Source organism: Hemiscyllium ocellatum, chromosome X, assembly GCF_020745735.1.
Source record: "Hemiscyllium ocellatum isolate sHemOce1 chromosome X, sHemOce1.pat.X.cur, whole genome shotgun sequence".
Lineage (NCBI taxonomy): Eukaryota > Metazoa > Chordata > Chondrichthyes > Orectolobiformes > Hemiscylliidae > Hemiscyllium > Hemiscyllium ocellatum.
Genome location: NC_083453.1, coordinates 22,968,462 through 22,984,699, shown reverse-complemented (window position 1 = coordinate 22,984,699; position 16,238 = coordinate 22,968,462). Strand labels below are relative to the sequence as shown.

Sequence of the window (16,238 nt, the reverse complement as noted above, 5' to 3'; positions counted from 1 at the left end):
GGGAGGATATATGGGCTTTGGTTTAATCTGGCAAACCAACAACTAGGTCATCAGTTATTTGATTAATACAGAAGAGACACAAAAAGTTGTTAAATACATATGCCTTCTACGGTCATATATAATTTCCTACTGGACACCCTAACCATGCAAATGGTTAGTCTCTCAGTATTTCATTCCAGTTACATGCAATAAAGGTGCTGGGCTTGAGAAGTCATACCAAAATGAAATCCATTTTTCAAGGTTTGTACTCATCTCTGTTTAATAATCCCAAATGTAATAGGAGTTAAAATCCGAGCTGAAATGTGCCTTTTGTTCCAAAGTTGAATCATATTGGAGTCAAAATGTTAACTCTGTCTCTCTCTCTCCACAGATGCTGCCAGATCTGCTGAGTTTCTCCAACACTTTCTGTTTTTAGTTTAGATTTACTACATTCGCAGTATTTAGTTGAAATGCACCTTCAGTTGCTTTTGAACTCATAAAATATTTGCAGCACTTGGCATTTTTATTTTCAAAATAGATTTGCCTCAAATTATTTTTGTGTTTTTGCGGAGTAAAATTTCAGATTTTGCACTGTGCATGTTGGTTGAGAGTGTGTCGCTGGAAAAGTAAGCAGGTCAGGCAGCATCCAAGGAGCAGGAGAATCGACATTTCAGGCCAGAGCCCTTAATCAGGAATGTGTGTGTGCATGTTAGGCCTAGTCTGATTAAAAAAAAATGTCATTAGTTCACTTAAAACATCCACGTAATCTGTGCAGAATAGATTTTTGACCCAAAGCCTGGAAATGTAAGGACAGTGTTCTAACACTACCTTTAGTCCCTCAGCACATTTGTTTTATTATTCTAATTTCCAATATTTGCACAGCAAGATTCCACAGTTAACAGCATATAGTTAATCTGTCTGATGTTGACTGAGCAAGGAATGATGACCAGAAGAACTCCCTAGTTCTCATTTGTAGTGATCTGAGATGATATTCATCAGAAGAGGCTATAATTCAATATCTCATTTGTACTGGACAACCACCAATGCAGCACTCCCTCATGAATGAATAGAGTGACTGAACTGTGACCATGTGTTTAAAGCCTGGAGTGGGTCTTTAATGTAGGATCTTCAAGCATAGAAGGCCAATTTGAGCTCTTTATTTCGTAAAAGTGTATTTATTGACCAAACTTCATGACCTCCGCTATCCTGAAGTGCTTTACAACTAATTAAGTGCTTTTGAAATTTGTCAGTGTAACTGCACAGCTAGATCCAACAGCAATGTGACAATGGCAACGTAATCAGTTTTACTGATACTGACCAAGGGATAAGTATTGCCCAGAGTCTGGAATAGAACTCCTTTGTTTCTTTTTAATTGAAGTAGTGCTATGGGATCTTCATGCACCTTGACAGTCAAATTGGAACTTGGTTTATTCTTTTATCTGAAAGATGACATCAGGAGAAGTGTGGAACTTTGAGCATTGGAATGTAAGTCTAAATATTTGTGTTCTCGTTTCTGGAATGGGATTGACTTTTTAACTTTCAGAAAAGCATGCTTTCCACCAAACCACAGCTGACAGCTTAGTTAATTGATAACTACAGGTAATGGTTAAACTGAAGTAGATAAGGTTACAAGTAACAAGTAATAAAAGTTACAAACCTGTAGTTCAGTGCCTCAAGACAGAGTAATTGAACAATTCCAGTTCACTTTTGCATTGCTTTGTACTTCCAGACATTTGTTAATGCACTGGGACCAGCATTAGTTCAGTTTCTGGTTGCAATTCCAGTATTAATGAAAAAGTGCACCTAACAATTTCATTTTGGAAGTACTGAAACTTTTCCGTTCTTGAGGCCCGATGGTGAAGTTGTGGACTCATAGATTAAGAATCCAGTCAAAATTGTATTAACATTAACTCCTTTCAAACAACTCTAAACAAGAATTTGATTAACCCTTGGATCAATAGTTTGTAAGGTGCCATATAGTCATCGGTGGACAATGGGCTTAGCACTGGACCTTTTCACCTTTGGAATGTGAATAATCAAGTTCTGTGCATTGGGTGGTGGTAGTTGAGATGTTGAAATTTGAATACTACTTGTGTGTACAGTAGTGTTAAAAGTCAAACACAATGACGAGGGCTATGATTTAAAGCATTGCCAGGATCAAGGACTCCTCATTGTCATATCACTGTATGCAACCCCTTTTATACACTATCTCAAAGCTATGCTACTGCAATGCCATAATAACTTTCTAAAGTGCAAGATCAAAGAATAGGACTGACTCCCAATTCAGCAAAAGTTTCAGAGCAGATTGCAAGGAGAGGTCAAGTAAGGTCAAACAGCAGCTTTGCCATAGTTACAGATAGTAAGGTATGTGCCACAATGGGAGTGAGGAAGAAATCAGTTGTTTGGAGTCTGCAAGGCACTATAAGTGGCAGCAGAGTTGACGTTTTGTGAATCTTTTCTAAATCTTTTACCTTTGTTGCACAAACACTCCTCCACACCCTTATTGACGTAAACTCTTTTAATTGTATACATATAATGCAAAGAAGGAGAAAAAAAGTACAAAATTATACATGAGCAGCTTATACACAGGAGTAAACTCACACATACAAAATCTTTCACTTGTGCAGGTAAGAAAACAGTTGATGTTTCAAGAGGTAGTGCCAGCAGTTCCTTCATCAGTCATTGTCTCAGTACATTATGCCCATTGCTCATGCTGCTCCCTTTCTTAGGTTGTTTGGAGCTACTGGCAGCATCACCTTTCAGCATTCACCCAGAGGTCATGCACCCACTCAATACTTGTTGATGCCAAAGATTCGGACACCGTGCAGCTGTGGGAGTTTGGGAATGAGTGCGGTGAGCAAAGATGTGGTGTTCACCAGGAAATGAACAACATTATATTTAGTGTAGAAACTTGCTAGCATATACCTGGAAGGAAAACAGAGCTTTAACATTTGTTTATCACTTATAAATGCTCATTGGTAGAATTATACAGCACAGGAGGAGGACATTTGTCCTGTTATGCCTGTGCCAGCTTTTTTGCTTGTCCTATTTTCTCTCTGCTATATTCTGAGTACTGTACTGGCAGCATAACAAAGCACTATATCTTTTTCCCTTTCCAGTATATATCCAAATCCCTTTCAAACGTTCCTATTGAAGCTACTTTCTGTGCCCTTTCAGGAAGCATGTTCCAGATAGCTCACTGCATTTAAAAAAGTAATCTCCTCATCTCCCTCTTTGGTTTTGTTTAAACCACTCACCTCGGAGTCCTCTTTTCCATGACAGTGCAATACTAATTCAGCACTGCCCTTCTGACAGTGCAGGACTCCCATGATTAGTGGCACATTGTCAGAGGGGCACTACTTCCAACAATGCAGCGTCCCTCAGTATCGAGTCTCCAATATAGCACAGCATTCCAGCAGCACTGCAGTGGAAGTGGCAGACTTGATTCTTGTGCCAATGTCTGTCAAGTGGAGCTTAAACCAACAACATTATGACTCAGAGACAAGACTGTAATCCCATGAGCCATGGCTGACACCCTATTAATACCTTGGAGCACAACAGTTATTTTTTTTCTCCCTCTCCTGCCACAGTAAAGGTCCAAATTGTGTATTTGTTATCACAATTAAAGCAGGAAACAGAACAAGGACTTACAGAATTATTGGAGTGATGGTGAGAAACTTGCGTGAAGACGTAAACTGAATCCCATAATCCATTTGCTCCCAGTGTGTAAGTAATCGTGCCTTTCCCTGGTCAGGAGTTTCAAATGGTGTTCCTTTAACCGTGTGCAGAAACCAATACATTGCCTACAAACAGAGACTTGATATATCACTGGGTGCTGACAAAGACCTTTGCGATTTGCCATCTGTGCGTTCTAAGAAGAGGCTGTCAGCAACTATGAAAATACCTCAGAACAACCTAGTGATTCCACAGCACAGCTGGAGTCTACACATCTGTCACCACCTTTTTCATGTTTCTGTTGTTAAAGAAATTAAAGATCCATATGTAACATAGAGTCATAGAGCAAGGAAACATACCCTTCGGTCCAACTGGTTCATGCCAACCAAGTTTCTAAAACTAAACTAGTCCCATTTGCCTGAATTTGGGCCATATCCACCTGAAACATCTGAAAATGAACCTTCCAGCTCAGCGAGCAAACCTACATCCAGAACCTCAACCTGAGCTACTAATCTCCTCAAAACTTTCTTGGGCCATATCTCTCTAACCCTTTCCTTTTCATGTACCTATCTAAACGTCTTTTAAATGCTGTAACTGTACCTGCATCTACCACTTCCCCTGGCAGTTCACTTACCATACGAATCACCAAAAGTTGCCCCTCAGGTCGCTTTTAAATCTTTCTCTTCTCACATCTCTGCCCTCCAGTTTTGAACTCCCTATCCTAGGGAAAAGATCTTTGCTATTCACCTTATCTATGCCCCTCATGATTTTATAAACCTCTATAAAAGTCACCCCTAAACCTGCTATGTTCCACTGAAAGAAGTCCCAGCCTATCCAGTCTCTCCCTGTAACTCAAACCCTCTAGTTCTGGTAACATCCTTGTAAATCTTTTCAGCACTGTCTCCAATTTAATAATATTGTTTCTATAGAAGGTCCGCCAGAACTGTACACACTACACCAAAAATGGACTCACCAACATCCTGTACAACTGCAACATGACATCCCAACTCTTATACTCAAAGGCAAATGTGCCAAACGTCTTCTTTACCACCATGTCAACCTGTGATGTAACTTTCAAGGAACCATGATTTCTCTCCACAGATGCCGCCAGACCTGCTGAGCTTTTCCAGCAATTTCTGTTTTTGTTTCTAAACCCCTAGGTTTCTTACCAAAATACAACATCTCGCATTTTATTTAAATTCCATCTACCATTCCTGGGCCCATTGGCCTAATTGATCAAGATCCCTTTATAATCCTACATAACCTTCTTCGCTGTCTACTATACCACCAATTTTGATGTCATCTGCAAACTTACTTACTAATCATGCTTTCTATATTCTCATCCAAATTATTTATATAAATACCTTTTATATGAAGATCTCGTAGTTTAAAAACATGGGCTTAAGGTGGGAAAGTCTTGGATCATGGACTAACAGTCCTAAGCTAATTGCAATGAAAATTTTAACCAGTTTGAAACAGTTAACAGCCGAGTACAACATCATAAACACACATTGCATTAGTTCACTAACTGAATAAGAATCTCTAGAATTTTAGTTTTTACTAAATGTTAACTACTGAGAATATATTAATCCTTACAATTGACCTCAGGAATGAATGTGTAACAATCAAAGGCACATAAACTCTTGTCAACCTGTGCTCAGGTTCAAATGACTAGTCACGAGTGTGCAGTCCAGATCAGTTCAACATGAACTTGGTCTGTGAAGCTTGAGTTGGCAATGTCTAAAATACCTCCTCCTTACCAAAATAAAAGCAAGCTTCTTAAAATCTTCAGTACCATTATGATCACTGCTGTTACATCAACCCGTGGCAGAAAGATACATATTATCTGTATTATTTGCGATCTGAGCTGCACTGAATAGAGGAACACTTCAGTGTCATTTGCACTGTCTCCTGGCTTGGGCAGAGCGGGGAGAATAAAGAGAACATTAAAAAAAGGTAGTTGCCCCTTTCAGATGCAATAACAAGACTTCAGGGAGCAGGGTAGTTCTATATGCACCCCAGTAGTTCAAGAAAGTGGATCAGTGTTACCAGGGCAACTAGGGAGAAGAAATATATATTTGTCTTTGTCAGAGATGCTCATATCCCATGAATGAAATTTTCAAATCGTAAATGCAAGTCCAAAGAAGGAGAATTTACTTTGAAAATAAAAATGATACTGAAAAAAAAAGAGATTCTTGAACAAGAAGGATCTGCTTAATTACATGAAGAATTTTCAGCTAGTGAAATTTCTGGCAATAGCAAGAATTTCTCAAAAACTACCTCAATGAACCCTATGGACTGGGGCCACTGAAATGCTTCCCTGGCTTCTTTTTCTCCACCATAACACCAACATTTTTGTCTGTCTGTGTATGCATACAATGTTCTAGAAATGAGTTGGAGAATTAACCAGTAGAGCTATATGTTGACAAGTTGTTCATAGTTGTTTACCCGATGTTAGAATCTATTTATTTGTAATAAATAGCAGTTCTTGTTCAGTACAGAAACCTGGTCCAATTTTTCTGTCAGCCTGGGTCTATCTGACAAGTAAATTGAGGACTTTGTATGCTCTCATTAACTTTTTAACACGGTTCAATTTCCAGCATGGTACCCCATTGATGTGTGACAACACACAGACTATTACGGAGTTCAGTTCAGAATCAAGTTTCATTTCAGAAGAATCGAGTTTTCAGTATAACAGAACCCGAGCAGAAGGATTTAATTTTGTGGAAGATTCTGAGCTGAGAGAGTCTATGTCAAAGTTTTCAAGCTGTCAATACTAGAGAAGAGATTCCACGCCATCAGAACTGAAAAGAAATCCAGGTCATCATCAAAACTGGAAAGAGTCAATTAAGTAAGAAATTAAAAAGTTAAGATAAGAGTGATACTTCAGTGGGATTGAGTACCTGTAAAGGATATTGCTTGGGAAAATGATTGAAACATATTCAGCAAAACAAAATTAAGATCATTCTAAATTGTTGTTCTGGATTGTTTTGTTTTCTTTTGTGTATTAAGCTTATGGTAGTTTTAAAAGAGCATTCACAGTAGTTATTCAGTGACTAACCACCATGGTAACCAACTGCAAAATTAAACTTATGACCTATAAAACCAGGTTTCACTCTGGGATTTGAATTCTCCAGGATTACCATCAGCTGGGATCAGAACAACACAAACTTGTATGTTCCACCAGGGATCACTGGACAGTGATCAGGTGGAGCCCGAGCCACTTGCCACTCATCTGTAACTCAGAGGTGCTAAGGTTCAATTTGTACGCCACAACTGCAGTAGCACAGGATATTGACATCCCTTTAAAAGTACCCGCGTGAAGTTTTGCCCCCACCCATTCGCTGTGACTCACCGAGTTATGGATGACATGAGTGAGGGTCCACACCACAGGAATGCTGAAGAATGGAATGCTCAGCAGGACGACGTGGAGAATTCCGACTAAAATGAGGTAGGCCAGCCAGATTCCCCGGCTGTTCATTATCCGGGTGTTTGGATTAACCTCACTGTGAGCGACACCAACATTCATCCTGTCTCCTACTTTAAAGAAGGGGAAAGTTCAAAAAAGGAAAGTGGTCCTCACTCTCTGTCCTCCACTCAGCTGCTGGCATCTATCTGCACAATCGGGTAAAGTGAACCGATAAAGTTTATGCCAAAACAGAAACAGTAAAAGTCAAACATGCTTTTTCAATTATTGCACAATGGGTGAATTATGTTATCAGTCAGATTCTATTCAAAGCCAGTATCTGCATTACTTCTAAGTTCTGCATTATATCCAGAACTTCTACGATTTTTAGTGCAAAATTGCCATACTTGAACAGCAGGTTGAATGTTTTGCTCATCTAACCTGTCAATTTGCTCACACAAAATTCCACTAACAGCAGTGAGGTTGAGGGTTGTTTGTCGAGGGAGAAATGATGGCTCCAGGACACAAGGGAGAACTGTCCCTGCTCTTCTTCAAAATAGTGCCACCTGACAGAATGGACAGGAACCTCAGTTTAACGTTTCATCTGAAAGGCAGCACCTCTGACAGTGCAATGCTCCTCTCCCTGCACCATACCCCCAACTCCTACATCATGGGTTAGTGAGGAGAGGAGAAACCAAGGCTCTGGAGATACTTGAGCTTCACAAACGTGGCCTTGTGGTGGATCCCTGATTGCAACCACACTGAGGTGAGGAGATGCCAAAAGATTCAAATCTACGTCCGGTGCAACATGAATTTGGTAGTCTCATTCCAGACAATGCAAAACTGGATGAAATTCAGGATTCAGGATGAAATTGCCCAGCTGGTGCACTTGTGCTATTTGCGCATTTTGCCAGGTCTATTTTGCGCTATTGGCAGGGCTGCCCAGGTTTTCTACCATCTCATCATTTAAATGGGTCTTATACATCCTGCCATAATATGTCACATGGTACAGCAAAAAAATAGTTGGTGCAACTTTTTGTCAAGGCGACAGTGTACGTCCTATTGGCGACAAAGTTTGAAGCTGGACATTTTCCTGTTGTAGTCTGTGCTGCAGAAGATGGCTAACGTGCAGGGACAGGGAACAATAGGCTGTCAGGAAAACTGCAGGTGAAAGGCATGGATCCCACACAATTAACCTTATGTAAAGCTTACATAAGTGCTTAGCTTTCAACCTTCTACCCAGCGTGAAAGAGAGAGAGAGAGAGAGAGACATCAAGCCCTCGTGCGGAAAGCCCAGCGTGGAGCAACTACAGGCCCATTGCTAAAGAAGGACTGTAATTGGAACTTTTAACTTTATTACTTATTTACTACTTTATACTGACAAGAACTGTAATGTTAAACTTTTCTACTTTTTACTAGATTTTGTACCTAGATACCTTGTACCGAAGTTGGCGCCGTGAATTGTGACATTGTAACCTTTTCACTGTACTCCTGTATCCCTGAACTTGAGTAAACATGACAATAAAACCTAATTCTAATTCTATAAATCTGACCTCATCTAAAATTCTGCTGCTTGTATCCTGACCGACACTCATCACCCTCCACTTGCCTTGGTCTTAAGTTCTGGAATTCCTTCCCTGAAACCTTTGTTCCAACTTAAATCATTGCTTCCAGCCTACCTGGTTAACCAAGTTACTTGTCATCTGCCCTACTTCTTATTTTAAAATTTTTCTCTGATAATTGCTCATGAAACACCTCAGGGCATTTTACCATCTTAAAGGCATTATATAAGAATAAGTTGTTGTCTAAAATATACAAACAACCCACTAAATTCATAGACTCCACAATGAGGTCAAGGTGATATTTCCCTTTTCAAAATATTTCAATGATGTGTTGTTGAAACTTTTTGTCTTGCATTTATTTAGGACAAATTTCAAACAATTGCAAAACTGATATTACAGAAGCAATGAGTGCTGCCAGGTTGGCAAAATACTCTGGCTGAGGCTTTGCCATGGAGAAAGCAACAGGGAACACGGAGCTCCCTGAGGTTCCTAGATAATCAAAAAAAAGTGTAAGGCTCGAACAGATTACTTTTGTTTGCAAAGAACAGGTTGCTGTCAATGAATGTATGTCACTTTCAACAATTCTAAATGAGCCATATTATGAGCCGGTCTGATTATCTTAAATTGGTTGTGTAGCTTGGAGTGCACTCTCAACTGTCCAGCAAATGCTGCCCAATTGTGAAAACACACCTAACAGTAGATATATCATTAAATTAGCTAACTTTGGAAATCAGTTGGTGAAATTTAAATGTTTGACCACCTTCATGTGAAGAAGCAGTAAAATCAGCTGCACAGTGATAAGAGTTAGACTTTGTGATTTGCACAAAGACCAATCACTCTTTTAGAGGTGAAAAAGTGGCTAACAAGTTCTCATTTGTTTGAAACTGTAACTTCCTTGAAGGAACAGGTGGATCTCTTGGGGTGATAAACATCAAAATAATTTCATCAGCAATGAAATTAATGGCCAGCATGTCAGATTCATATGCTTAATACCTGAGCCAACCAGCTTCATAATAACTGAGCGCACTACTGAAGACTCAAAATGTCAGCCCAGAGAAATTCATTCTGCTAAATCTGAAAGGGAATCTATAGTTAAACAACAACAGCAGTACTCTGACTTAACAGCATGTGTTTTTGTTTCATTTGTTTGATCTTTCCCCACATGTATTTGGGATTCCATATTCATTACTCTTTCCAACCTTCATTCAAGTTTTATGGACTTGCTCCTTGAGAGAAGTCAGGTGGTGAACTGACCAAGCCAAAAGCTGAATTGTGTTAAAAGTACCAACAGTGTGACTTGTGTTTGACATTGTAACAACAAATTATTCTGCATCAGCTTAAAAAACGTTTGACATTTTGTTTAATTAATCCCTTTAAAACCACTAACAACAGGCAAGGTGCATCGTCTGCCCGAAAAAAAATCCTACAAAGCTGAAAGTGGTGGCTAGCGAGGACTAAGTATTTAAAAAATGCTTCATGTCTTTGTATAAATAAAATTAAACAAAATACTTAGAAAAGAGCGATAATAGAATTGGATGGTTTCTGAGAAGCCAGGTCCTGAAGACAGCGCCCCTAAAACGTAAAGGCGGTTAAAAAGGGCCTGTTAACACTTAACCTATCTGCCTTTTTAAAAAAAAAGGAATTATATCTTCAAAACATCTTAACCCCATCCAAAAATAAATAACAAATAACAATTCTTTTCACTCACCAGCTCCTTTAACTACGATCAGGAAGGCCTCCTCCGCTCAACCTAACCTGTCACCGCCGTGTCTGCTTAACTCAGCTGTTGTTTGGCTGATCGGGTTGCATTCCCACTGTGATTGGCTATCTGCAACGTCAATCACATGGAACAATGGTTATCACAATAGGTTGCACGCCAGCTCTGAAAATCTAACGAAGGTGGCGGGGTGGAGAATTAGCCGACAAAAAAATACTCAGGGTAACTAAATTGTTGTCCATCTACAGTTTAAGTTAGGTGTGGGAGGGGATTGGTAGTTTCCACTTTTCGAGATATTTTCTATTCCATCTGCTTTTAAAGGTATTATTATCCACCTCTGGAGCAGATGACTTGAACGCAGGCCTTTTGGCTCAGAGGTTGGAGAACGACCACTGTACCACAAAAAACTTTTTTTAATGTTCTACGGCAGCCTTTCAAGAGATTCTCTGAGGATTTTCCTAATATAACTAAGCTCTTTTAACTGGGGATACCCACTGAAGTGACTTTTAATCAACTTGCTCAGACGTATTTGACACATCTCTGTGACAGGTGGGACATGAACCTGAATATTCTGGCTCAGAGGTAGGGCCACTATCACAAGAGCCCTTAGAATTTCCATTTTTATGTTGAGTCTCAAATGTGAAAATCAAGTTTTATTTTTCAGAAATAGTTTATTTTATTGTCATCTCTGCCAATATGGTACCAGGTGGCTGTGCCAATTTAGTGCACGGCCTGGGAATCTGAGTTCCCACTTACCAGGGCCACCCTAGGACAGGCGCATGTTACCCAGACCACAGTCAGGCACAGAATAGGGTTAAGGGGTGCAATCTTGGTGTAGGGTGCACAAAACAAAATATTTCAATTCCTGCCAACTCAGTACCATCATGTTTGTCATCCTCACGCTTCAGTCCCTGCAAGGCCACCCAATTTCTAACTCACTAGCTGTGACAACACCGCATTCCCAATGACTGCATTTCTTTAATTCTGGCTTCTTGAGTATCCCCGACTTTCCATCACTCCACCATGGCCTTCAGCAAGCAAGAGGTCACAAGCTCTACAATTCCCCCTTGAAAGATGCTCCTTACCTACCTCATCCAACCTTTTATCCCAATAACTCTTTCTTTGACCCAGTGTACATTTTTTATCAATGTTGCTGTGAAGTATCTTGGGATGCTTCTCGGTTTTAAAGGCACTTGGGACAAGGAAAGCAACTGCACCCAATGTGAACACTTGACTAAGTTGGACGTTCTCCTCCATTGTTTAGCAATGCATTAAGATGAGAAAAAAACTGCATAATTATTTAGTTGGTTGCCAACAACCAGATCTACAGGTTCTGGCCCAAGTCTCTGACAATGGTTCTTAGAGAATCAGACGCAGAGCTCTGGCTCTCACGCTACCCCTGAGAGTATTGCTAAGTTCAGATCTGGCCTTAAACTTGCCTCCACCTCCTTGTGTGTATGTTGCAACACTAATCTGCAATGATGGTCATGTGGAGAGGATCAAAGGGCAATTCTCTTCATACCTGCTCCATGCAGTTCATTGTTCACCAGCAACATCAAACAGATCTTAGCATAATGGCAGCTTACAAAAACGGCATTTCCATAGAACCTTTCATGATCTCAGGATATTCCAAATCATTTTAAAATAAATGAAATGCGATGAAAATGTAATAATTGCTGTAATGTATGCAAAATAAGCAGCCAATTTGTGCACAGCAACTCCCCTCCCCCCACCTCAGCCCCCACACACATCAATGTGATGAAGACTGATATGGAGAGTCGATGTTTCAGGCAAAAGCCCTCCAACAGGAATGGGCCACTCCTGATGAAGGGCTTTTACCCGAAACGTCGACTGTCCTGCTCCTCGGATGCTGTCTGACCTGCTGTGCTTTTCCAGCACCACACTCTTGACTCTAATCTCCAGCATCTGCAGTCCTCACTTATGTCTAATGTTTTACTGATGTCACTTGAAGGATAAGTATTGGCCAGGACACCAGGACAACTCCCTCGGGCTGCTTTGAAAAATGTGTCATGGGATCATTACATCTACCCAATGGGGAGAAGGGGCCTCCTTTCACCATCTCATTGGAAGGACGCCATCCTTGACAATGTGGCATGCCCTCAGCACTGATCCTCTGACAGTGCCTATTCCCTCAGTGCTGACCCTCCAACAGTGCCTACTCCCTCAGCATTGAACCCACAGCCTCCTGACCCCAAGGCGAGAGTTTTCCTCTTCAGTGGTGTTTGTCAAATCAAAATCCTTAATGTCTTTCTAGAAGCCACTATTGACTTCCAAATCTTTGCAAAGGTTTTCAGAATCTGAATTAATTGGAATCAGAATTTCCTCCATCCTCAATCTGCATCTTGACAATTTCTTTTCATTGTCGCTGAGCCTTTAATCCACTCCCCGCACTAGTTTACTCACTGCACTCATCTTTGCCACACCATAAGTAATTTCATAGAGTCATACAGCACAGAAACGTATCCTTCTGTCCAACTCATCCATGCTGACTAAGGTTTCCAAACTAAACTCGTCCCATTTGCTTATGTTTGGCCCATATCCCTCTAAACCTCTCCTATTCATTTACCTGTCCAAATGTATTTTAAATGTTGTAACTGTACCTGCATCTACTACTTCCTCTGACAGTTCATTCCACATACAAACTACCCTCTGTGTGAAAAGGTTGCCCCTCAAGTACCTTTTAAATCTTTTTCCTCTCACCTTAAATCAATGCCCTCTAGTTTTGAACTCTTCTACCCTGCAGAAAAAACATTTGCTATTCACCTGATCTATGCCCCTCATGATTTTATAATTTTTTTTAAGGTTACCCCTCAATCGCCTATGCTCCATTGGAAAAAGTCTCATCTCTTCCTAAAACGCAAACCCTCCAGTCCTGATAACATCCTTGTAAATCTTTTCTGTACCTTCTCCAATTTAACAATATCCTTCCTATAGAAAGGGGATCAGAACTGTACACAGTACTCCAGAAGTGGCCTCACATCCTGTACAACATGACATCCCAACTACTGTATGGCCAGAGTAATGAAGGCAAGCGTGCCAAACACCTTCTTTACCACCCTATGTACCTGTGATGCAGCTTGCAAAGAACTATTTACTTGCACCCCTAGGTCTCTCTGTTCGACAACACTCCCTAAAGCCCTACCATTAACTGTGCTTAATTTTAATATTTGAGTTGATCTCAGAGAATTAAATGTAGTCACCACTTTTATTGTGTTTGCATAAGAACTTGTTTTAACCTATTCTGTTAGAAACAGCAGAAACTTTATGCTCTTTTGGTCCTTTCTGCAGCACCACTTGGGGTCTGTACCATCCACTGGACACTAGGCCCACTGATAAAACTGAACAAGGTGAGGGCCCAGATGGTCACTTGGCTGAATTTTAATCTGCTCCTATTATCAAAACTTCTGCCCCAAAAAATGTAGTTCTGAATTCTTCAACAGGTTTTTCTGAGCGCAAAAACTGAACATAGAAGTTTCCAGCTCTTGTTTTGCTAAGTTACCTACAAAGGAATAAGGAAAGGTAGGTGCTCAGTTTTTTCTCAGTATATTTATGTTGTGCTCTGGTCTTTAACTAACACCTTTTATGTTAAGCTATTGATCAAGCAAATCAAGTTCCAATAAAATGTCCTAGTCCCCATTTGCATCTACATCAGCTCCCATTTGCAATTTATCTGCATACTTACTGAAATCTCAGAGGATTGCAGAGGCTGGAGAAAGTCACATAGATATGGCTGGAGCTATTGGTGGGGCTGGGGTGCACAACATGGAGGAGTCTGTAAACGACAATGAGAATTTTCAAATAGGCTGGGGGCCGATGTGGATCACTGAGCAGAGAAGGGATGAGTGAACAGGACTTTGACAAATTATATACAGTGCAGATGCAGAGTGATGCCAACAGCATGGGTTCAATTCCTGCACTGGCTGAAGTTACCAGGAAGGCCTCTCCTCAACCTCTCCCCTCGCCTGAGGCATGCTGACTCTCAGGTTAAGCCACCACCAGTATTATCTTTCTAATTCGAGAACAGTCCTGTGGTCTGGTAAGACTGTGGTGCTTTTATCATAAACAGAAAGAAGCCAAAGATCTACAAGATCAAGATTGGTGTTTATATTCTCTATGAGCTTTCTCCTGTCATTTTCATGTCACTCCATCACCATTTCCTTCTATTTCCCTCTCCTTTATGTGTTTATCCAGCTTCTCCCTCACCACCCCAAATACATCAATGCTATTCTCCTCAGCTGCTCAGTGCTCTCCAAGTAAAGAAGCTTCTCCTGAATTCTCTGATTATATTTATTAATGACTATATTCCATTAATTGCCCCTTGGTTCTGGTCTCTGTCCACAGGTAGAAATACCTACTTGACATCTACTCTGCCAAACTCTTTCATAACCTTAAAGCTGTCTGTCATGGGTGACCTGGTCACTTCCTCAGCTTTCTCCTTTGTGGAAAAAACTGAGTTCCAGCTGCTCAGTCTTTCCCAAGAGTTGGAGTCTCTCAGTTCCAGTATCATCCTTGGTGTGAGTCAGGATCATTTATGGTGAATGGAAAACAATTCCTCAAATACCCGACAGTGAATTCTATCCACACAAAGTGTCTCAAAAGATTAGCATGTCTTGGCTCTATTTTAGGAAACAGTTAAAATATTTTAGCATCTGCTTTGATGAAACGGTCTGCATTTTTCCAACGCACTTAAATCATATTGTAGACAGTACAGACGCAACAATTGGACAACTCTGTGGGTATTCTGTGATGTTTGGCTTCTTATTCACAGACGCAGCAATTGAGTTTACAAGAATACATCCTCTCAGCCCTGTCATTACCACTGGGTCTTCTCAAAGTTGCCGATAAGTCTGTTCTCAGGTGAGTTCCATCAGGAGCAGTCTGCAGAGGGGATTTCCTTGCCTCATCTGATGAAAGATAGGAGTTAAATGATGGGCTCAGTGGAGTGGAGCACCCTCACATCACAGCATTCCAATGCTCATGGACCTCATGGACTGTAAGATGCAGCTTTTTTTCTCAGATGTGCAAAGCTCCTTTTCTTCCAGACAGGAGTGGGACCAGAGGGAAAATATGAAATAACTCCACAGAAACCAATATCCCATCACCAAGTCACCCTTTATTGACAAATGAACAGTCCTTTACCATAGTACTGCTTCATACAGAGTCATCTCTGACACTCACCCTTTTTATATGTCAGCCAAGTTAACAGCCCCAATCAGGGAACTCATATTCTGTGAGATCCACCTAACTGACCTTGTTACAATCACTACAAAACAGATGGGTTCTCCTCATGGTTTTCTTTTAGTAATCCATCCTGAAATAACATATACTCTCTCTTAACAACTGAAGATTAGTCTATAGAATTAAAAAATATGGACTCTCTGTGTGTCCTGTGCTAATCACAACCTGTTGTCCCTCCTTGATTTAGCTTGTGTTTTCTCCTCTTCACCTCTTAACATACATTACTGCACAACCAAAAATGACTGCAGGTAATCTGTTCCCCTGTCTTTACCAATATTGCTGTCAGGCGATAATGAGAACTGCAGATGCTGGAAAGTCAGAGTCAATAAAGTGTAGAGCTGGAAAAAGTACCACAGGTCAAACAGCATCAGAGGAGCAGGGGAGTTGACATCTCAGGTTGGGACCTTTCATCAAGACTCAAAGGTTCCCAGCTCGATATTGCAGTCAAACTAGTTCCCAAGGTGGGAGTGAAACTGACCTCTATCAATTTCTGCTTCATTTGTGCGAAATTGCAGGTCGGGACCAATGTTAAGCATGATACACTATGAAGCTTTGATGTAACTGCCCCTGAACAAGATTATTTAACCAAAGACAAGCAACTCAACTGCATTACATCTGTGCAAACCATGAGAGAAGTCTG

At 40.6% G+C, this 16,238-nt stretch overlaps 1 protein-coding gene across 2 annotated transcripts; it reads right to left on the bottom strand.

Annotated features, from left to right (window-relative positions):
* Nucleotides 1-2,479: 2,479 nt before the first annotated feature.
* Nucleotides 2,480-10,414, bottom strand: ormdl2 (ORMDL sphingolipid biosynthesis regulator 2). Of its 2 annotated transcripts, none has more exons than XM_060820896.1 (4): nt 10,331-10,414; nt 7,010-7,191; nt 3,631-3,782; nt 2,480-2,904 (listed from the first exon to the last, which is right to left on the bottom strand). In XM_060820896.1, the coding sequence occupies exons 2-4, from the start codon at nt 7,181-7,183 to the stop codon at nt 2,769-2,771; spliced, it is 462 nt and encodes a 153-aa protein (XP_060676879.1). In that variant the 5' UTR covers nt 7,184-7,191; nt 10,331-10,414; the 3' UTR covers nt 2,480-2,768. The 2 variants fall into 2 exon arrangements, with proteins under 2 accessions (XP_060676879.1, XP_060676880.1); XM_060820897.1 differs by having other exon boundaries at nt 7,010-7,194; nt 10,331-10,383.
* Between the last annotated feature and the right edge of the window lie 5,824 nt (nt 10,415-16,238).